The 22,906-nt window shown below is 32.1% G+C and overlaps 1 protein-coding gene and 2 long non-coding RNA genes across 3 annotated transcripts; 1 reads left to right on the top strand and 2 right to left on the bottom strand.

The window, feature by feature from the left end:
* The first annotated feature begins 321 nt into the window (after window positions 1–321).
* Window positions 322–9,035, top strand: LOC146905127 (uncharacterized). Its single transcript, XR_015019143.1, has 5 exons — window positions 322–602; window positions 769–840; window positions 2,281–7,034; window positions 7,201–7,272; window positions 8,713–9,035. It is a non-coding gene; the product is annotated as an uncharacterized LOC146905127 (long non-coding RNA).
* A 2,412-nt stretch (window positions 9,036–11,447) lies between these two features.
* Window positions 11,448–13,807, bottom strand: LOC146905126 (uncharacterized). The gene is made up of 2 exons (XR_015020133.1): window positions 13,288–13,807; window positions 11,448–11,769 (listed from the first exon to the last, which is right to left on the bottom strand). It is a non-coding gene; the product is annotated as an uncharacterized LOC146905126 (long non-coding RNA).
* Window positions 13,808–17,207: 3,400 nt separating this feature from the next.
* LOC146905125 (uncharacterized) lies at window positions 17,208–17,669 on the bottom strand. Its single transcript, XM_085728445.1, has one exon. The coding sequence runs from the start codon at window positions 17,667–17,669 to the stop codon at window positions 17,208–17,210; it is 462 nt and encodes a 153-aa protein (XP_085584571.1).
* Between the last annotated feature and the right edge of the window lie 5,237 nt (window positions 17,670–22,906).

Below are 22,906 nucleotides of genomic sequence, written 5' to 3'. Positions count from 1 at the left end.
ATATCACCTTGTCCTGTTTTTTGAAAGTTTATCTAACATGATAGTTTTTTGCTTTTTATCAAAATTGCTATCTAGACTTGTAGAATCGTACAATTTTACAAGTTAACTCGTGATTTTAACAACTTTGACAAAACTTTGGAGAATAAGCATTTTAACATAATCTCATACCAATTGTAACTACTTTAGGACTGTAACCAATCGGATGATTATAGTTTGGTTAGTTACTGAAACGCACCCTTTTATAAAAAAAATTATATATTATAAAATAAAATAAAATAATAATTAAATATTGATGACAAAATAGAACATATTGGAAGTTTCTACATACTTAATTTCTCTTATTCATTTTATTTTTCATTACACTTCCCTACTCCCACCCGTAAAGCTCACTGTTCTCACCTTTCTTTTCATTTTGTTTCTTCCTATTCCCAAATCATCAAATTACTTCCACAAATCAATCACCCATAAGAAATATTATGCATCTAAGCAAACTATTTCATAGTACAAGCTCTATTTGATGAAATTTTGGGGTTAAGGTATGTGCTTTGGGAAAGAAGAGGAATACCCATATTGTGAAAGTTGCTCATTGAAACTTCTTGGAGGTATATTTATCAATTTACAACTCAATTAGTGCATATTTAGAAATGATTAGTTATTAGAAATTAATTTTGAGATTAGAGTAGATGATAGGAGATTTTGTGGTTAACTATTGTTAGAGAAGTAGTAGAATGAGTTTCTAATTCATGAGAAAATATTATTGGTGCTCAGATATGACGTTGGACGCTTCACATGCTTCTTTCGGAGTGGTTAGAGAGCAAACTTAGTTGATTCATCATAACTGTGAGTTGATAACGATCATTATCGAATATTTTCATTATTAATATTATTGATATTTTGATAATTTTCTATGTTAAAGTGTTTATAAAAATCGGGAACACACCCTTGAACTTTTTCTTGTCGTTGATGTTTATGTTTAAAGTCATCGATATTATTATGGTCTTTATTCGGATTTATCTATGATTTATTGGGCAAATGTTTGAAGTTGAGATTTGGTTGTATATATTATGACATGAGTTTTAAGATGTGGGAAATACGGTTTTGAGATACATGTTTTTGGAAATTTTCGATATTAATATATACTCACTTTGACACTACTTATGATTTATAAAGTAGATGAATTGAAATGGAGAATTTGATGGTGTTAAGCTTTTGGTCGAAGTTTTGCTATGTTGTAGAACGTGGTTTTGAAGTGTTTGTTTTTGAATTTAAGTACTCTGTTTGGATTTATTTGTTTTATTTGAATTTGCTTATGATTTATAAAGTATTAGATTTTCAATTGAGTTTTGATCGTATGTATTTTGGATATAAGTATCAATATTTTGTGAAATATGGTTTTGGAGACGTTTTGAGAATTTTGTTTTGAGATTCGTGATTATAATGACAACGACCTAGGTGCACCTAGTATATAATTTCAATTAGTTAGAGTTACCCCATTAGATGGAGCCGCCCCTATGGAAAGGCCACCATTAGGAGGAGAGGGCTATCAATGAGAGGTAAACTCCCTAATTGAAAATGTTTTACACTTTGTTTTGAGTCGAGAGAAAAGAGCTATCCGTTAGATGGAGCCGCCCCAATGGAAAGGCCACCATTAGGAGGAAAGGGCTATCAACGAGATGGAGCTAGTTCTCGATTCACCCATTTTGAATATTTTCACTAAATTGAGTTTACTATACTTTAAAAACATTTTTGTTTTGAGTCGAGAGAAAAGAGCTATCCGTTAGATGGAGCCGCCCCTATGGAAAGACCACCATTAGGAGGAGAGGGCTATCAACGAGATGGAGCTAGTTCTCGATTCACCCATTTTGATATTTCCACTAAAATTGGATTTTTATACTTTCTTTGAAGTTGATTATTTTGATTCCATTTCATTAAATCCAGTTTTTATATTCTATGTGGATTTGATTATTTCAATTCATTTTCCATTATACGCGATTTCTATATTTTCTTTAAAGTTGCGGATTTGGGTTCACTTCTTTACAACATTGAAATTGTGATATAGTCTTATTGGGTTTAATAAATTTACAAAGATTTTGAATCTTCATGGCACACATGATTGTGAGTTTATTACATTTTTATACGGTTAATAAATTTGTAAATTAAAATTTGATTTGATAAAAGTAAGTAATCGTGTCCATGTGTGTTTCCCTTCTAGTTGGTGGTGGTTGTTGTCTCTCACTAAGTCCTTGTGACTTACTCTTTTATTTTCTATTTTTTTTTCAGATTCCTAAGAAGCTAAGTAGAAAGCTGCTAGCAGATTCAAAGCTTTCGCAGTGTCACTTTTGGTAGGCTCTCTTGGTTGGCTTCTCTTTATATATTTATATTTCAGTGTCCATTGATGTATCTGCAGCTATTTGGTAGTCTAGGATGTGTTATTCTGAGTTGTACAAGTATGAGAAAAAAAAAGTTATTTGAAATACTGGATGATGAAACAGGTTTTTAAAACAGGATTCTTATCTTGGAAATGTTGAATTTACAGGGGAAACTTTGTCGAAATTTCAGTAAATATTTTTATTGAAGTGAAAACCGAATTGGAATTGTTTTTATTTTATAGTTTGTCAAGTTCAATTAATAGGCTTGCCGGGTTAGAATGTTCTAGTTCGTGCGCCGGTCACGATTAGTATTTTGGGTCGTGACAAAGTTGGTATCAGAGCTCGGTTGTAGGTCCTAATAGCTGCAGACATAGAATGAAAATAGATTCTTGTCAGTAAATTGTGAACCGCGGCACCCATTTACTTGCAAAAATCTGTTTGCATTCTATGGTAGTGTCATTTGTTGTCTGATCTTATTATTTCTTTTGGTCTTTGAATTGTCTCACTTTTGTTTGTCGTCTTTTCCTATTTTTTTGATCAATTTTTCTTTCATTCGGTGGGGTTGTCACCTAATTCTATGATCACCACTAGAAGGGAAGATAATTCCTTATGGGTTTACTGCCCAACCTTGAGATCCTAGTCAAAGAGGTCGTGGTTTGGTCCGTACTTATGGCGTTCATGTTGACAAACGTAGTTTGGTTGTAAGAGTAGTTAGTGTGGAGGTTCCTAGAGGAAGGCGAATTTTGCTATTGGTTTTCCAACAATTATTTTGGGGTTGTTGTTGGGAAGGAACATGATAATCTAAGACAAACAAATTTTGGCGGTCAACAAGGAGTTAGTTAGGGTGAGCAGTACACGACAAATTCATCTGGAAGTGATTAGAAATCCTAGACATACTCTAAACAATACCATACGAAAGAACTTTCTAGGAGTGTCAAATCTCTTTCAAAGTCTCAGTTACTTCCCTATCTTAGTGAGTGACAAGTAATTCTCTTTTCTTGTGTCAATTGACTATTGAAGGTACAAGGAATATGGAAAAAAAAAAAATCCTTTTTAGTTTGTTCTGAATAGTCCTTAATTAATAGAACTTTGATCTTGAGAAAGCCATTAATGTCATAAGTTTGACAGTTCAGGGATTTGTAGCTTTGAAATTATCGATGCATAAGCAATGAGAATGCTTTTGTATTAGAGAACGCAATAACCAATGGGATAGAGAGGTGTTCTTTGCTAGTGCTGGGTTTCTGACGTAATTTTAATCGAAAGTTGTTTTGTTTAGTTATGATTTGAGAGTTTTGGAATTTATTAAAATTGTTAAGTAAATAGAGGTAGCCTATATGGAGCAGATCTTGATTCAGTTAAGTTGTGCGGAGGTTCAGAGATTAAAGAAAAAGAGTTTGAATATACATTTGAAGTGGTTCATCAGAGGATTAAGACAATACTAAAGTGGATTTACGGTTGGATCTAACTGTGCTACTTTGCGGAGGTTTCGAGCTTTACACTTCAGATTAGGCAACAAAAGTTTAAGGAAGGTAGTAAACATGACTCTCAAAAGAAAAGAGTTGAATGATAACACTGCTTATCGTGGTGGCAAAGTTATATTAGGTCATTAGAACAAGAAATATCAATATCACAAGAGGGATGGTTGTAGTAGACAAACCTTTAGGTGCAATTCTGAGTTGTAGATTTGATTGTGAAGTATGTAGATAATCAACTTTTACTTAGAGTAACTTTGGTTCTACATTGGTTGATTTCAATCTGAAAATTGTTTTAAAGATGGTAAAGTATTGTTTTAATGTAGTCAAGTATGTCATATCATGAGGGATTACCCTTTGGCAGCTAGGACACAACTATTATCTAGTCGTTCATTAACACCAGTCACGTTAGTATACATTTATAGGATTTTGAGAGTGATTTGGTTTACCCACCATCATGTCACCCTAGTAATATAACAAGACAATGAGAGTTAATATACTAGGTAATCACTTTTCTACTTTTGGGAAGAAAAAAAAACTGGTTGGGTAGCATATAATTTAACCTTGGGTTTAGGAGCTAACAAGTTATTGCAAAGAGGTTGTCAAGAATAATTGGCTTTGATTATGGATATACAAGTGAGTGAAGAATTATAAAGAGTTCTAAAAACATTTGGGTTTCTTGATGTTGTCTTGAACTTCCTGGATTGTCACTTGATGTGAGATTATATTCTCTATAGACTTTGTTCCTACCACTCAACCCACATCCATACCTTTTTATTGAATGATATAGAATAACTTACACTGTTAAGGGACTGACCACAAGACCTTCTCAATAAGAGATTTATTGATCTAAGTTTGTTTCCTTGAGGATTAATGGTATTGATTATAAGTAAGGAAGATAGATCGGTGTGACTGTGTGTAGTTTATAGACAAGTGAATAAGGTGATAGTCATGAATAAATATTCGTTACCATGCAATTATTAGTTGTTTGACCAACTTCGAGAAGCTTAGTGTTTTCCAAGATTTATTGAAGTAAGGGTATCACTAGTTGGATATTAATAGTGAACTTATATCAAAGACAACTTTTTGCATGTGTTACGAGCATTGTAAAATTCAGGTTATACCTTTAAGACTTACTAATGCTCCAACGTCTTTTTATGGATTTGATGAATTGGATTTTTCAACCTTTCTTAGACTTATAGGTGATATTGTTCAGTGATGACATTCTTATATATTCGAAGAGTAAAGAAAGGCATGATCTAAACTATCCTACACATGGGTGAATATGGCAATAATAATTTTGCTCTTAAGATTTTGAGGCATTATCTATATGATAGGACTTTCTTAGATTTATAACAACCACAAAGGTCTTAGTCTAACCTAAATTTAAGATAAATAAAGTGGATGGATTTCTCTTGAAAATTATGATTGTATGGACTTGTATCACCTCTGGAAGATAGGTGTTGTTGTAGATGCTTAAGTAGAAAGTTCATGAGTAGCCTTACTCATTTAGACAAAACTAAGGGACCTATAATTAAAGGGTTACAAAAACTTGTGGGAAGTGGGATTCAATTTTAGTTTGATCATTCAATGGCATTATTGGTCATTGTAAATTTGTTCCACCATAATTTACAGTATCAGGGAGACTCGGTTAAGATTTAGACTAGGTAAAGTTTATAGGTAATGGGAGGAATAGTAAAGTTACAAACTTCTTAATTCATTTAGACTTGGTATAGGTGGTATATAATGTGTGGAGCGATTAAGTTATAAGTTTCTTAGTTAATTTCGAGGGTGTTTTGTGGTTGAAGCCTTGATTGTATGTTTGCTAAATTAAGGAGAAAAATATTATAGGAGGATTATTATTCTTGTTATATATTAGGTTCTAATAAGATATATAAAGACTTACGAAAATTTTATTGATGGGAAAGGATGAAGGAGGATGTAAAATAAAATAATCATCTTTAAGTATTTGGTGTACCGATCTCTACTACATGTGATTATAAGGATCAATTTACTGCTCCGTTTAGAAAGTCTTTCGAATATGAATTTGATACCCGAGTGAACCTCACTACAACTTTCATCCTAAGACAGATGGTCAATCTAGGAAAATTATACAAATCGTAGAGAATATGTTCTGTCTGTGGTCTTGTTATTGGAAAGAGTGGGACCGACATTTGTGTATGATGGAATTTGCATGGAAATAGCTACCAATTCAGTAGCCAAGTGGCACCTTTTGAGACATTGTATATAGACAATGTATGTCTTCGATAGAATGGTTTGAACTTGGAGATTCTAATTTGGTGGGTTTAGAGTTGATTAAGTATATCATTGAAAATGTTAAGTTCATCTATGATTAGTTAGTGACAATTCAAAGTAGGAAAACTTTAATTAAAAAAAAAAAAAAAAGTGGTGTTGTACCTTTGAGTTCACAATGGGAGAGCAAGTATTCTTGTGTTTCAATAATACATAGTGTTTTATAGTCTAGCATAGAGGGGCAAGCTAGTTATGCATCCCTTGGAGAGTTTGAGATTTTGGAAAGTCAGACTTGTAGCATATCGGTTGGTACTTCCTTTGGAACTCTTAGGAGTTCGTCGTGTCTTTCATATTTTTATGCTTCAACTATGATAGATGAGAAAGTGAGGTTTGTATGCTCAAAGGATATCGTTTCGGTAAAGGTTCAATGGTAAGGACTGATCAGTGAAGAAACAAGTTGGTTATCCGAAAAAGTGTAGCGTGAAAGGTAACCATGCTTATTTAAAACCAAGGCTAATAGTATGGTTAAAATTCGAGGACGAATTTTCTTAAGGGGGGAAGATTGAAACGCACCCTTTTATAAAAAAAATTATATATTATAAAATAAAATAAAATAATAATTAAATATTGATGACAAAATAGAACATATTGGAAGTTTCTACATACTTAATTTCTCTTATTCATTTTATTTTTCATTACACTTCCCTACTCCCACCCGTAAAGCTCACTGTTCTCACCTTTCTTTTCATTTTGTTTCTTCCTATTCCCAAATCATCAAATTACTTCCACAAATCAATCACCCATAAGAAATATTATGCATCTAAGCAAACTATTTCATAGTACAAGCTCTATTTGATGAAATTTTGGGGTTAAGGTATGTGCTTTGGGAAAGAAGAGGAATACCCATATTGTGAAAGTTTCTCATTGAAACTTCTTGGAGGTATATTTATCAATTTACAACTCAATTAGTGCATATTTAGAAATGATTAGTTATTAGAAATTAATTTTGAGATTAGAGTAGATGATAGGAGATTTTGTGGTTAACTATTGTTAGAGAAGTAGTAGAATGAGTTTCTAATTCATGAGAAAATATTATTGGTGCTCAGATATGACGTTGGACGCTTCACATGCTTCTTTCGGAGTGGTTAGAGAGCAAACTTAGTTGATTCATCATAACTGTGAGTTGATAACGATCATTATCGAATATTTTCATTATTAATATTATTGATATTTTGATAATTTTCTATGTTAAAGTGTTTATAAAAATCGGGAACACACCCTTGAACTTTTTCTTGTCGTTGATGTTTATGTTTAAAGTCATCGATATTATTATGGTCTTTATTCGGATTTATCTATGATTTATTGGGCAAATGTTTGAAGTTGAGATTTGGTTGTATATATTATGACATGAGTTTTAAGATGTGGGAAATACGGTTTTGAGATACATGTTTTTGGAAATTTTCGATATTAATATATACTCACTTTGACACTACTTATGATTTATAAAGTAGATGAATTGAAATGGAGAATTTGATGGTGTTAAGCTTTTGGTCGAAGTTTTGCTATGTTGTAGAACGTGGTTTTGAAGTGTTTGTTTTTGAATTTAAGTACTCTGTTTGGATTTATTTGTTTTATTTGAATTTGCTTATGATTTATAAAGTATTAGATTTTCAATTGAGTTTTGATCGTATGTATTTTGGATATAAGTATCAATATTTTGTGAAATATGGTTTTGGAGACGTTTTGAGAATTTTGTTTTGAGATTCGTGATTATAATGACAACGACCTAGGTGCACCTAGTATATAATTTCAATTAGTTAGAGTTACCCCATTAGATGGAGCCGCCCCTATGGAAAGGCCACCATTAGGAGGAGAGGGCTATCAATGAGAGGTAAACTCCCTAATTGAAAATGTTTTACACTTTGTTTTGAGTCGAGAGAAAAGAGCTATCCGTTAGATGGAGCCGCCCCAATGGAAAGGCCACCATTAGGAGGAAAGGGCTATCAACGAGATGGAGCTAGTTCTCGATTCACCCATTTTGAATATTTTCACTAAATTGAGTTTACTATACTTTAAAAACATTTTTGTTTTGAGTCGAGAGAAAAGAGCTATCCGTTAGATGGAGCCGCCCCTATGGAAAGACCACCATTAGGAGGAGAGGGCTATCAACGAGATGGAGCTAGTTCTCGATTCACCCATTTTGATATTTCCACTAAAATTGGATTTTTATACTTTCTTTGAAGTTGATTATTTTGATTCCATTTCATTAAATCCAGTTTTTATATTCTATGTGGATTTGATTATTTCAATTCATTTTCCATTATACGCGATTTCTATATTTTCTTTAAAGTTGCGGATTTGGGTTCACTTCTTTACAACATTGAAATTGTGATATAGTCTTATTGGGTTTAATAAATTTACAAAGATTTTGAATCTTCATGGCACACATGATTGTGAGTTTATTACATTTTTATACGGTTAATAAATTTGTAAATTAAAATTTGATTTGATAAAAGTAAGTAATCGTGTCCATGTGTGTTTCCCTTCTAGTTGGTGGTGGTTGTTGTCTCTCACTAAGTCCTTGTGACTTACTCTTTTATTTTCTATTTTTTTTTCAGATTCCTAAGAAGCTAAGTAGAAAGCTGCTAGCAGATTCAAAGCTTTCGCAGTGTCACTTTTGGTAGGCTCTCTTGGTTGGCTTCTCTTTATATATTTATATTTCAGTGTCCATTGATGTATCTGCAGCTATTTGGTAGTCTAGGATGTGTTATTCTGAGTTGTACAAGTATGAGAAAAAAAAAGTTATTTGAAATACTGGATGATGAAACAGGTTTTTAAAACAGGATTCTTATCTTGGAAATGTTGAATTTACAGGGGAAACTTTGTCGAAATTTCAGTAAATATTTTTATTGAAGTGAAAACCGAATTGGAATTGTTTTTATTTTATAGTTTGTCAAGTTCAATTAATAGGCTTGCCGGGTTAGAATGTTCTAGTTCGTGCGCCGGTCACGATTAGTATTTTGGGTCGTGACAGTTACCCTCCATCTAGCTAGCAGTAGTTACGTTTTCTTATTTTCAAATTCACAACCTTTTCTTTCAAATACAAAATTCACATCTATAAATTACTTTAATATTATTAATGGTGCCCTTTCAAAATTGAAAATTTTGTGTGATGGTATCTAATAGTTCACATAATCCATCATGGCCTGTATTATGTTTGATTTCTTGGTTTGTGATTTTATACATGTTTCATAATCCATGCACAAAATAAAATAATCAAACAATTCTGTTGGCTCGTAAAATTGCTATCTTCGCATTCCACCTCTCTCTCACTCATTTTGACCCAGAAACATTTTCGTATCACTCCACACCGGTCACTCCGCACTGTATCTCGCACTTCACCACTCGCAGATTCTTACTAGTAATTGTTATTCTATGGTTCAATTGATTTAAAGGAGTGGACACTAGTATTGTCAAAGTTTGAGCTGCAAGACAAAGGAAGCAAAAACAAAAGAAGAAAACATCAATAAGGATAAGAAAGCATAGTGACAATTTGAAAGCAATAAGTCCCACATCGGAAAACTTTACTAAAAAGTAGAGAGTAAGTGAGTTATAAAACCAACCAACGTATGACATCCGTTCAGTGCAACATTGATTCACTGTTGAGTTGATAGGCTACTATCCTCCAGCTTTGTTTACTACTGAGCTATTTTTTTGTGAGTTGGGGTTGAAAACTTGTAGTTTGTGTCTCTTCTTGTACTCCTAATTTCAATTAGTGGTAAGATTTGTCATTTTATTTTCTTGAGTCATTTTTTTCGTAAATTGTAATGGATCAATTTCATGCATCTTCTTCTCACACACATGAAGGGTTGGATTGGAGAGAGTATGATACTTGTTTGGTTCATTATGAGCTGAAAATGTAGGTCCTTTGCAACAAATTGCTTACCAGGTTTCTTAGGTTTCTTATAGAGAGAGAGAGAGATGTGAATTCATGATGTTCAAGGGTAAATGATTAGAACCAATGCTTATTAATCATTACTAAATTTTTGCTTTGGCTATATAAGCTGCATTTATTTTGTTTATTTTGAACATATAGAATTTTTTTGAAATTGGAAACTATCATTGGTAATCAAAATAACTCTCTCCAAAATAATCAAAACCTGAAGTTTTGGAATCGCAATAATGCAGAGTTTAATGCAGCAACTGATAATTGTCCCTCCTGAGGTGGCCTATGGAAGCAAGGGAGTAGTAACCATCAAAGCTGTCAATGCTGAGTATGTAAGTTCGGAAAATCCAGAGAGTTCGCTTAGGTATTCTACTAAGTAAAAACGTTATTTGGTTCACTCACCTTTGTCGTCCTAGAATCTATTCCAACGTTGGAAAAAAACTAGAAATTATCTCAGGAATTTTTAAAGAGATAGAGATAGTTGAGATTTGAAATCAGGAATTTTGCTCACAGTCATAGTTTAGACGTAGATCAGGTTTCTCATCCAGTGTACACATGTCAAAATTCTACCTAAATTCTCTACAGAATTAAGACACTCAATTAAGTTGGTTAGACTAACAGTCACAACAAGCAAGCTGTGTTTGGCTACAAAGATCACTATTATTATTTGTCAAACAATGATTTACAGACTATTGATTATGTTGAGTTTCATAATTTTCTAAAATCAAGTCATCTAGTTATTATGGCATTACTCTAACTTGATATATAGTAAACAAATGGGAAATCCATGTTTGTGGGAAAGATGAAATTTTTAAAATTTTGCATCTTTCTCATCTTTGTCTCCCACAAGTTCAACGCTTCTGTTTGGTTTTTAATGTTGGTGTAGCAGATATGCAGAGGACAACGCTTTAGTGTGCTGGTGCCAGCAAACAATTTTGTCGCACTTCATATTGATGTTTAAATTTATCAGGGTTATTAGAATTTTTTTAGAGATAGAGATAGTTGAAACAGCAAATCTGGATTTTGTACTGAAAATAGTTTAAAATTACAATCATAGTTTTCAGCCGGTATATATATATATATATATATATATATATATATATATATATATATATATATATATACACACATATATGTACGCAATTAAGTGTCAGATTAGCTAACAACATCGTTTTTAAGTAGCCTCTATAGTGGCACTATACCTCTAGAGCATAGCAGAATGTTGAAAAACCGTTATTGTTCTGCGATACGCTAGTTAATACAAAATCTTGTCAACAATGTTTTATAATTGCTTCTTCCACATTTATTTTCACCATTACCGTTGCTTGATGTCACGACCCAACTTCTAGCCGTAACCGGCGCACAGACCACTGATACATGAAGTCTGGCCAGCTTAAAGAACCGAACTTGACAAATAGCTTTTGAATAAATAGTACACTGTGAAACCAAAACTTACTAGAATTTTGACAGAGTATATTTGTATCTTCAACATTTTCAAAATAAGAACCTTGTTACAAACATATGCCATTAAGCAGAATTTGAAAGACTACATATATAGGGTTTGTACATTCCAAAATAAAAGTATTCCTAGACTCGAATAGCTGCAGATACATATATGACTCAAGATATACATATACAAAAGACTAGATCATCAAGGAGCAGAAGCCTACCCAAAGAGTGACTTGCAGGATCTTTAATCTTCTAGAAACTTACACAGTTGACTGCAAATCTGAAAAATAATATAAGATGATGGGGTAAGTCACAAAGACTTAGTCAGAAGACAACAAGGGCACGATTATTTTCTTTCCTCAAGATTTAATGTCAATTTACAAATCTAGTAGCCGTATAAAATTCTAATAATCCGCAACCGTTTATGCGCATGAAAATTCACACATTTCAGATATTTCCAACCAAATAAGTATGCTTCAATAAACATCCTAAAGAGGTGAAAATAAAATGATGAGCCTTTAAAAATATATTATCGAAAACCTTGATAAAAGCCTTTAAAATATTTGAAAACTCCACTTAGTGAAAATAGTCAAGATGTGTGAATCGAGAAATAGCTCCATCTCGTTGATAGCTCTTTCCTACTAAGAGTGGTCTTTCTCTTGGTGGTAGCTCCATCTAACGGATAGCTATTTTCTCTCGACTAAAATCAAAATGTTTTCAAGTATAATAAACTCAATTTAGTGAAGGCTTAAATATGTTATTCGTCCCTGCAAATAGGGGTCGCTTAAAATTTCATCCCTGCAATCGCTAATCCTTTTTTTTTTGCCCCTGCAAAGTTTAATCAGTTAAAAATTCGTCCCTTGACCAAGTTAATGACTGCCACGTCATCAAATTAACAAAATGGCATGGGAATTGACGAAAATACCCCTGACTTATTTTTTTTTTTGTTTTTTTTTCCTTCAAAAAAAAAATCAGTTTTTTCCCGAATTTTTTTTACGATTTTTTCCCGAAAATTTTTCAGTTTTAATTTTAACAGTTTTTTTCCGAATTTTTTTTTGACTTTTAATTATTTTTTCAGATTTTTTTAATTTAAAAAAGAATTTTCAAAATTTTGAAAAAAATTTTTTTGAAGGAAAAAAAAAATTAGCCCAGGGGTATTTTCGTCATTTCCCATGCCATTATGGTAATTTTGATGACGTGGCAGTCATTAACTGGGTCAAGGGACGAATTTTTAACTGATTAAACTTTGCAGGGGTAAAAAAAAAAGGATTAGCGATTGCAGGGACGAAATTTTAAGCGACCCCTATTTGCAGGGACGAATAACATATTTAAGCCTTTAGTGAAAACAATCAAAATTGGTGAATCGAGAACTAGCTCCATCTCGTTGATAGCTCTTTCCTACTAAGAGTGGTCTTTCTCTTGGTGGTAGCTCCATCTAACGGATAGCTCTTTTCTCTACTTTATAAATCACAAGTAAAATCCAAATCCAAATGGAGCGCATATTAATATCGAAAATTCCCAAAAAGATATATCTCAAAGTTGTGTTACTCCATATCTCAAAACTCATGTCATAGTATATACAACCAAATATAAATTTCACATCTTTTGCTTAATAAGTCATAGATAAATCCAAATAGAGTATAGTTAAATTTGATGACTTTGAAATTATATAACAATGACTAGAAAAATGTTTAAAGGGTGTGTTCCCCAATTTGATAAATACTTTAACATATAAAATGAACAAAATATCGATAATAACGATAATTAAAATAAGTGATAATGATCGTTATCAACTCACAGTTATGGCAAATCAACCAAATTTGCTCTGTCAGAACTCCCGAAGCAGCAATCAAAGCAACAACTATCAGCTCTAGTGTTTATTGAGGAATCACAACAAGTTTGTTGGTATCTAGAGGTGAAGAAAGAACACTGATTCTGCAGAAAATACAGCAACACTTCCATTCTCATAAACCCTTCTAAAAGCATGAATTTTGGTCTCTCTTACCCTGTTCTAGCTTCAACATTGAAGTATTAGCCCTTCTCTAGCTTCCTTCAATTTTACAGCTTTCAAATCAACTCCTATGTGTGATAAGTCCTTACTCAAAGGACAGAAACGAAAAATGGGCTTGGCTTGAGGTATTTACCCAAACAATATCTCAGTGAGCAACTTTCAACAGATGGGTACTCTTCTCCCTTCTTAAAGCACTAACCCTAACTCTAAGATTAAACCACAACACTTGTAGAATTTGGAGATGACTTTGCTTGGATATGAAATTTTTCTCACAAGGGTTTGATTTCTAAAACAAATTTGGCGATTCAGAGAAAAGAAGAGGAAAATGAAAGAAGGGTGTAGAAAGGCGTAGAAGTGTGTAGAGACTGAGAGGGAGAGAAGTGATGGAGTGAAAATGGGTTAGAAGGGAAAAAAATGAGGGTAAAAAAGTATCCACGTGTGTTTTGGAAAGTTGAGATTTTTATTTTTATTTTATCTTTATTTTAATAATATTTGAAATGGTGTGTTACACTTGAGCTCAGAGCTACAAAGATCACACACTTTTATATCACCATGTTCTGTTTTGTGAAACTCTATTTGACATGATTGTTTTTTGTTTTTTTATGTTGGCCAAGTATATCAAATTCAAATTGAGGTATATGGAAACAATTATACAATATGTACTTTATCTTAAATTGAGGTAAGAGGATGGTTTGATTGATATTTAGTCATTTTTGGTCTTTAATTGCAGAAGAACATATGCACTTTATCCTAAATTTTTGTGTTTTAATTTCCTGCGTTATGCTCTTTCTTTTACACTTTGTTTGGTTGTAAAGAGAAATTGTAAAGAGAGAAATAGGTGAGAGAGAGTATGAGAGGAGAGAAAGATGTAAGAAATAGAGTAGATTTGAGGTGTTTTTTGTTATAAGAGAAAGATGAGAGAAATAGAAGAGAAAGAAGTGTTGATTATATATAAAAGTACCAAAATATCCCTAAATTTGAAAAACATCTATCCAAAATAAATTTTGCTCATTTAATAATTAATATTAATTAAAATAATTAGTGCTTTATTTTTTTACAAATGAAATGATTATTTAAAGTAAATAAATTATTTATTTTGATTTAATTCACACACTTTTGTGTTTTTATAAACTATTCCTGGGAAAAAAAATGCTATAAAGTAAGTATAGATAAAATGAAAGACAGTGTGAGAGAAAGAGGGGTAACTATGGAAATAACATGGTCTCTCTCCCTTTCTTCACACATCAGAGGAGACTCAAAAAGTGGGTGGGGCCTACAAATTATAATCTCTCTTCTGCATTTCACTGATGCTCCAAACGATAGAAATAAGCTATCTCTTTGCTTTTTCTCTCTTCAATATCTCTCTCGCAGCAAACTCTCGCCTACCAAACGAACCTTAGTGAAATGCCTTCAAACATCTATGGTTGAAAAGATGTTAGAACGTCAATGATACAATTATACAATACAATAATATGACTGTGTACTATCAATACTGATGTGTTCAAAATAATCCATGTGTAAACTGAATGCTTCAATCACTACAAATGTCTTCAATATGATGGGATTCCCTTTGGAGCTCTACAATCACTTCAAATGTGAATCTTTACTCTTAAATATGAAGATCAGATGGTTCACATTTTAAGTTTTATTTTAATCCTGATTTATTTTCCAAAAAACATGAGTAGTTCGTTCTTCATCAAACAAACAAGATTTGCAAATATCAAATTAACTAGCTTGGAAACCCGTGCCAAGTACGGGCTAGAATTACGACTATTTTTTTTATTATATAAAATCTAATTAAATAACAAATTCATTATTTTATACACAATATATAAATAGAACGCATTGTTATCGTATTTTCGATTGCTTATATATACAATTATCAACGCGTATATAGTTATTTGGATTTTCGTATTGTTAAACATGAATGATTTAACGGATGCAACGTCGAAATATTAGTATTTAATGCCGGAATATTTTACATGGATGGCTAAAATTTATTACGGAAACATGAGTCTTTTTTTTTATGTTCTGCATATAACTGGGGGTGTTGGAGTCTCGAGGCCTACCGCTGCATATGCAATTAATTGTCCCTACCCAACGAATCATCTCTATCAGATGCCCTTATATATAGTTTCTTTCAGATTCCATGATTTCTATAGTGGATACCCTTATATATACAAAGTTAATATCGTGCATACACTTGATTCATCTTAACATCCAACACGAATTTGTAATTATTCAATGGTGTAACAAATAAGTATAACAAACAACGACAAAGACACCAACTATCTATTGCATTTTTTAACTAAGCATATTATAAAAACACAACAGAAAAGGCTTGAAAAAGGACTACAAAATTGTCATGTGCATGAACATAGACATAGGCACTCCAAAGAACAAAGAAAAAAAAAAGACGGATATATAGCAGATTGTATAAAAAATGAAGCAGAGTATATAGTTGATAATATGGTCACTGAAAGAGTACGACTTACATTATAAAAAATGAGAATGATCAGAAGGATACTGACATTATAAACAAAATTAAACTGAGTATGAGAATATTGATGTTGCTCTACCAGATAATAGAAAAACCGAAGTCTCAGTAGATAAACACCTTAATGTATCAGGCAAATTTTGGAGTCGAAGAGAAGGCATTGCACCTATTGCAATTGGTCAATGATATTTTAATGCCATAGAAATTCCATTAACGTCAGCCTGTGTACATCTGAATGATATCACCTCACCTAAAGCAGACAGCACCTGAAGGTACATGAGACCAAAAATATTGTCAAAAAGGATCAAAAATATTACTCCATATAACATATTAGTCCCTATAAGAAATTGATCACTCGGCATGTTCTTTGCACAAAATAAATGTCATTGGATTTTATACAATGAAATAAGAAGTGTGATCTTAATTGTTAGTTCCAGAATTGTAGTTTATCTACATGTCCAATCCATTACTCTTTCTTTACGCAACTATTAGAATGGTTGCAAGTAGAAACAACCAATTCATATCCAAATAAAAAATATATATTACAACGAAGTTTAAAAGAGAAAAAAAAAACCCATACCCACCTGCGTCATCAAGAACGACAGATTAAACATTTCAAAAAACATCACGGTACACAACATAAGTGGTCTCAGTACACACGCGATTTTCTTCATCCAGTATAAGCATTTTCAATCCCTTTTTGGAAGTGACTCTTGACACAGCGACATACAACTGTCCATGAGTAAAAACCAGTTTGGAAAGATAGATTTCAACATGAGACAACGACTATCCCTGACTCTTATTTATTGTCATTACAAAACACACAACCAACAGGAACTGTCTCGTAATAAATTTGAAAGGCAGTTCAAGACCACCTGGAACTAAGTTCAATATTGGAATAATTACTTTTTCACCAGCATTTTTTTGGTAATAACAGTTACACCGATAAAGTTCTTCCCAAGATTGTCTACAATCAACCTAGTCACATTGCACAATTCAGTTGCTTGGTCAATGTTCCTCATCAACATAACTCGACATCCAACTTTAAATATCAACTTGTGGTTTGGAATACCGGAAAACTTGATATTGTTTAAGAATTTGGTGGTAAACCATTCGCTTTGTACCTCACTATTCTCGTCTGATTTGCAAACCGAATCAGAACTGGTATATTCCTTTTTGTCTCCTGGAACCAATGATAGAAGGAATTTGTTTACGTGATCAACTGCGTCCAGCGTGGGAGCAAGTATCCCCCGTGCTTGGAAAAAAATCCGAGATCTTCATGTTTTGCGAAAAAATTCGGATATACAAAATCAACCAGAGAATGCAACAAATCAGAGGAATCTTTTATCAACAACTCATTAGGAATGGGTACGTTAATTTTTCCACTCTCGTTGGTGGATCCTATTCCATCTCCAATTGAAAGCATCCAATCGACAAACTTTCTTATCTCATCTTGCTCGACACGAACGGTTAAAGCACGTAAACGCATATTTGTTGTAAGTGTGAGAACCTTACAGTGACTCCACAACATTGATGAGTTGATGGATGAAGCAAGTATGTCTTTTCTGCATCCTTTTCTTATCACTGGAAAAATTTGTCTGAAATCACCGTCCAAAACCACAGAAAGACCCCCAAATGGTTTCTCTGTATTATCGACGCCATCATAAGACATTATATCGCGCATGGTTCGGTCAAACGCCTCAAAACAATAACGATGCATTATCAAGTGTCAAACGCCCCAAATGGACACCCATGTTAAGCACAGGCTAGAATTTCGTCATATTTGAGGGAGAAAATGCTCTGATGTATCAAGTGTCGGTTAAAGTTCAATATTGAATAAAAAAGTGGAGGTTGAACAAGAAATAAATTAATAAAACTCATATTTTAGTCTTCAATTTTTCGATGAAGATGTGGTATTGTTCTCACTTGTGTGGTTTCTCTTTCTGTAATGTGTCGAATCACATCAATGTTGACTCCCCTATAAAGCCCAGAGGTGGTATCATATCCCGATTCAACATTGTGGACGGCGGATGGAGTGCTTCTTGGTGGTCTATCACAGACACGGAGAGTCTCTTAATGGAGATATGTTAATCTGTCAATTATGAGTTAAAATTTGACATTGGATGCAAGAGTAGACGTTGAGAAACATATGAGCGAGATTATCCATACACCTAATGCTTTAGGACTTTGGGTGAAGAAGTGATGTCGATCTCCTTGTGTTGTTGCTCTTTGACTAATATGATGATACAACCCAATGTTGGTTCCAATGAAAGTCATAACATTATAATGAATTGTTTTGTTAGTTTTTGGGTGTCATTTGTTTAATTTTTATCTTAAATTTTAGTTTTAGGATGTCATTCGCTTTCAAGAATTTTTTATTCAACCTCTATTATTTTAAATTCCTTCACTTTTGGTCTTTGGTATGATTTGACAATGGAAAAATTTAGATGTGTTCTGCTACGTTGACAAAATACATGTTTATTAGACATTTTAAATTGATGCGACATTTTTAATGAATCTATTATTTTGGTAGCATAATTACCCAGTAATTTCCAATTCCATAAATAAATTCATAAAATTACCAACAATTGAATCTCTTAATTATATTGTCATAGATAAAACACACTCTCCTTAGTTTTACTTCTTATCATTCCTCTCTTGTTCAAATTCCTTTTTCTTCTTTCTTTTTCTAATTTACTTTCTATCTCCATATTAAAGAAAGGAACAAAGACACCCCTCTATGAAATAGCCACCAACTCACATTTTTTTACCATGTTGTTCCTCTTATCTTATTTTGCTATCTCACCATATCATAGACACAAAGAATCTCACACTTAAGGGAGGGATGGTAATGTGTCATTTGTAAGTAAAACTTCTACATTGGATGCAAGATTATATATTGAGCAACAAATAAGTTAAATGACAAATATACCTAATGTCTTAAGGTTTTGGATGAAGATGTGGTGTCAATCTCACTTATGGGGTTTCTCTTAGCCAAATGTGATGATCCAAGTCATTACAGACTCCCTCGGAGCTCCATACATTATGATAAATTGTTATCTTAGTTTTTGGATGTTCTTTGCTTAATTTTTTTATATTAAATAAAAGTTTTTGGATGACACTCACTTTCATGCAATTGCTTTTATTCAACCTATGTTCTTTCAAATACATCGACTTTTGAACTTTAATCTTGTTTATGGTAGCCTTGGTCTCAATCCCAAATAAAATAAAAGAAGGTTGTGTCAACATCTACAACAAACATAAAAAAAAAATTAAAAAATTGAATCTCTATAGACAACTCCACTTCGTGGGGATAAGACTTGGTTGTTGTTGGTTGTTATTGCACCTTCACTTTTAGTCTTTCGTGGAATCTGACAATGAAAAATACAAATTTTTTATGTTGAGTTGACAAAGAGACATTTTAAAATGATGTGGGACTTTTTTTATTGAATCTATTTTTTTTGGTAAAAACTACTCATAAATCTCCAATTTCTTCAACTAACCCATAAAATTACCAATAACTCACTCTATTCCTAATACCTCCACAGACAAAATACAAACCTTTTTTTTTCCTTATCATTTCTCTCATGTTCAAATTGCTTTTTCATATTCTTTCCTTTTCTAATTCCCTTTCTCTCTTTTCATTAAATATGGGAACATAAACCACCATCAATCCACCTTTTTTACCATGTTGTGTCTATGTCACCAAATCACAAATGCATCAAGTCTCACACATAAGGGAAATATGTTAATGTGTCAATTTTGACTTAAAGTTCCATAGTTGATGCAAGAGTAGATGTTGACAAACATATAAGTGAGATGACCAATAAAGTTTCATAGTTGATGCATCAAGTCTCTTTTTTGTATTTTTCTCTTTTCTTAATGAAGTTTAGAGGTTAGCAGTCATCCTGCTACCTCTTTCTGCTAAAAAAAAAAAAGATGACCAATATAAGAGTAGATGTTTAAGTTTTATATTAAATTTAATGTTTAAGATGTTGTTCACTTTCATGCAATATTTTTTAATTAATCTCTAGTAATTTAAATCCATTCACTCTTGGTTTTTGATGGATTTAATCATGGATAAACTCTTATGTGATTTGTTGAGTTAACAAAATACGTATTTATTAGACACTTTTAAATGTTGTTTTTTTTTTAATCGAGCCTCAATTTTTGGTAAGTTAAATGTTTATTCTTTAGTATGAACACCTGCGCCAAGCATAGTCTTGTATCATTTTCATTTGTGTGGTTGATCTTTGTTCAATGGATAAATGCACACCAGTGTTGACTACCCCATAAGGTTCAACGATGGCATCATATCCCGATTTGACTATGAGGAAGCAGAAGAGGTTCCTAGTGGTAGATCCCTGAAGTGGATAGTCTCATACTTGAGGGATTTAAGTTAATGTGTCAAGTCTGAGTTAAAGTTTCATATTGGAGGTAAGAGTGTATGTTGAGCGGCACATAAGTGATGTGATCTATATACCTAATGTCTTAAGGTTTAGGATGAAGATTTGGTGTCAAACTCACTTAAGTGGGTTTTCTTAGTCTAATGTAATGATCAAATTCAATGTAGCATCCCTTGAAAGTCTCAGCATTACGATGAACGGTATTTTATTTTTTATTTTTGGATGTCATTTGTTTATTTTATTTTTTAATTTAGTTTTTTGATGTCTTCCTCTTTCATGTGATTTTTTTTTATTCAACCTCTATTATTTCAAATTCATTCAATTTTTGTCTTTGGTGGCAAATGAGAGTGGAAAATTGCAGACGTGTTATGCTGAGTTGACAAAATATATGCTTATTAGACATTAAAAATAATGTGAGGTTTTTTTAATTAGATCTAATTTTTTGGTAAAATAATTACCTAAAAATCTCGTACTCCTTCGACAGACCTATAAGATTATTGGCAACTCACATTATTCCTTATACTCTTACAAACAAAACACACAATACTTATTTTATTTCCCTTATCTTCTCTCATGTTTAAATTATTTTTTCTTATCTGTTTATTTTCATTTAATTTGAAAAGAATGAACATAAACCTCCCTCCTTTAAACCACCACCAGCCCACCTTTTTGAACATGCTCCATTTGATCGCCTTAATTTTAGCTTTTGAATGTCATTGATTTTGATGCTTTTTTTTTTATTCAACCTATATTATTTCAAATTTCTTCACTATTAATATGTAGTGGGATCTGACAATGGCAAAATGTAGTTGTGTTGTGCTGAATTCACAAATACATGTTTATAAGACATTTTAGGTGAAATGTGGTATTAATCTCACTTGTGTGATTGCTCTTAGCCTCATATGATGATCGAGACTCCCCGTGAAGCCCCAACATTATGACTTCTTAGTGAGATTGTATATCATTTGTTTAATTCATTTATCTTAAAATCAAGTCTTTCAATGTCATTCATTTTTATGCTATTTTTTCTATTTAACCTCCATTAGTTCAAATTCTTTCACGTTTTGTCTTTGGTGAATGTGAAAATAGAAAGAGGCATATATATGATGTTGATTCAACGAAATACATGCTCATTAGATATTTCAAAATGATGTCGCATTTTCTAAATGAGTCTAATTTTTTTGTTAAAATAATTACTCGTAAATCTCCAGCTTATTTGACAAACTCATAAAATTACCATCAACTCACGCTATTTCCTATACTCTTAAGTACATATCACACACTTTTTTTCCTTTATCATTTTTCTTAGGTGTAAATTCATTTGTCATTTTTTTATATTTTCTAAGTTTATTTCCCTCTTCTCATGAAAGAAAGGAACGGAAATCTTCTTGCATGAAAACACAACTAACCCACCTTTTTTAGCATGTTGTGTCTCTGTCTGATCTTATTTGTTCATATCTTTATAGCACAAACATAAAGAGTCTCACACTGAAGGGAAAGATGTTGACGTGTCAAGTATGAGAAACTTCAACATTAAATTCAAAAGTATATTTTGAACAACATATAAGTGAGGAGACCAATATAACTAATGTCTTGTATGGTTTTGGTAGAAATAAATTCATTGTGGTTTTTGATTTTATTTAAATAACGACATTAAATGTTAAACCTCAAAAATCATTACAGCGCAAAGATCATTAAGGTTTTATTCCATTTATATTTTTCTTTATAAAATTAACCATAAATGTATTATTATTTTTTTGTATTATAAAAGACTTTTATGTGCACTGTGCTACTAAAAGGGAATTGGATTATCTCCATTGAAATTTTTCTCAATATTTATCCATTTCCAATCTACACGATTAAAATACAAAAACTATTTTTTTATAATTTAATTCTCAACTTCTCTCTCGTGTTTAATTGTTGAGATTACACTGGAGAAAATTTGAGAGAATTTTCAATGTAGAGAATCCAAATCCTACTAAAAGACACGATGTACTTTGATTTTTTTTTTAAAGACAATTTTTTAGAAAAAAAACGAAAATTGGAATTTGAAAAATTAATGGATTTATTGCTTAAATTTAATTTTGGGTATCATTCAACTCTTCCTTATACTCTTGTTGTTATTACATTTCTATAATTATATGACTTTTCTATGTTCTTGAGTAATCTTTTTTCTTTTAGAATATCAAAATTAAGGCTTTCATTTTGGATAAAAAAATTGAGGCTTTTCAATGACCAATATTGAAATTTAAATTTTTAAATTTAAACAATACATTTTCTTTTAAGATAAAAAATGTAGATGAGTTTGGTTCTCAATTGCTCACCGGGATCATAACATGTCTCATGATTCAAAGAGCGTTTATACAAATACTTGAAAATTATCCATCAAAAAGGATACTCCCATATGCCAGATGAATGTTACATTTGTTTTTGGCAATTGTGCTACATTTTTTTAAAGCGAAGAGTACTACTCTTAAATTGATTAATTTTGATTTATTTTACG

The sequence above is a fragment of the Medicago sativa genome, chromosome 7, assembly GCF_051527215.1.
Source record: "Medicago sativa cultivar Bolivia chromosome 7, Bolivia_mono, whole genome shotgun sequence".
Taxonomy (NCBI): domain Eukaryota; kingdom Viridiplantae; phylum Streptophyta; class Magnoliopsida; order Fabales; family Fabaceae; genus Medicago; species Medicago sativa.
This window is presented reverse-complemented; position numbering and strand designations above follow the sequence as displayed.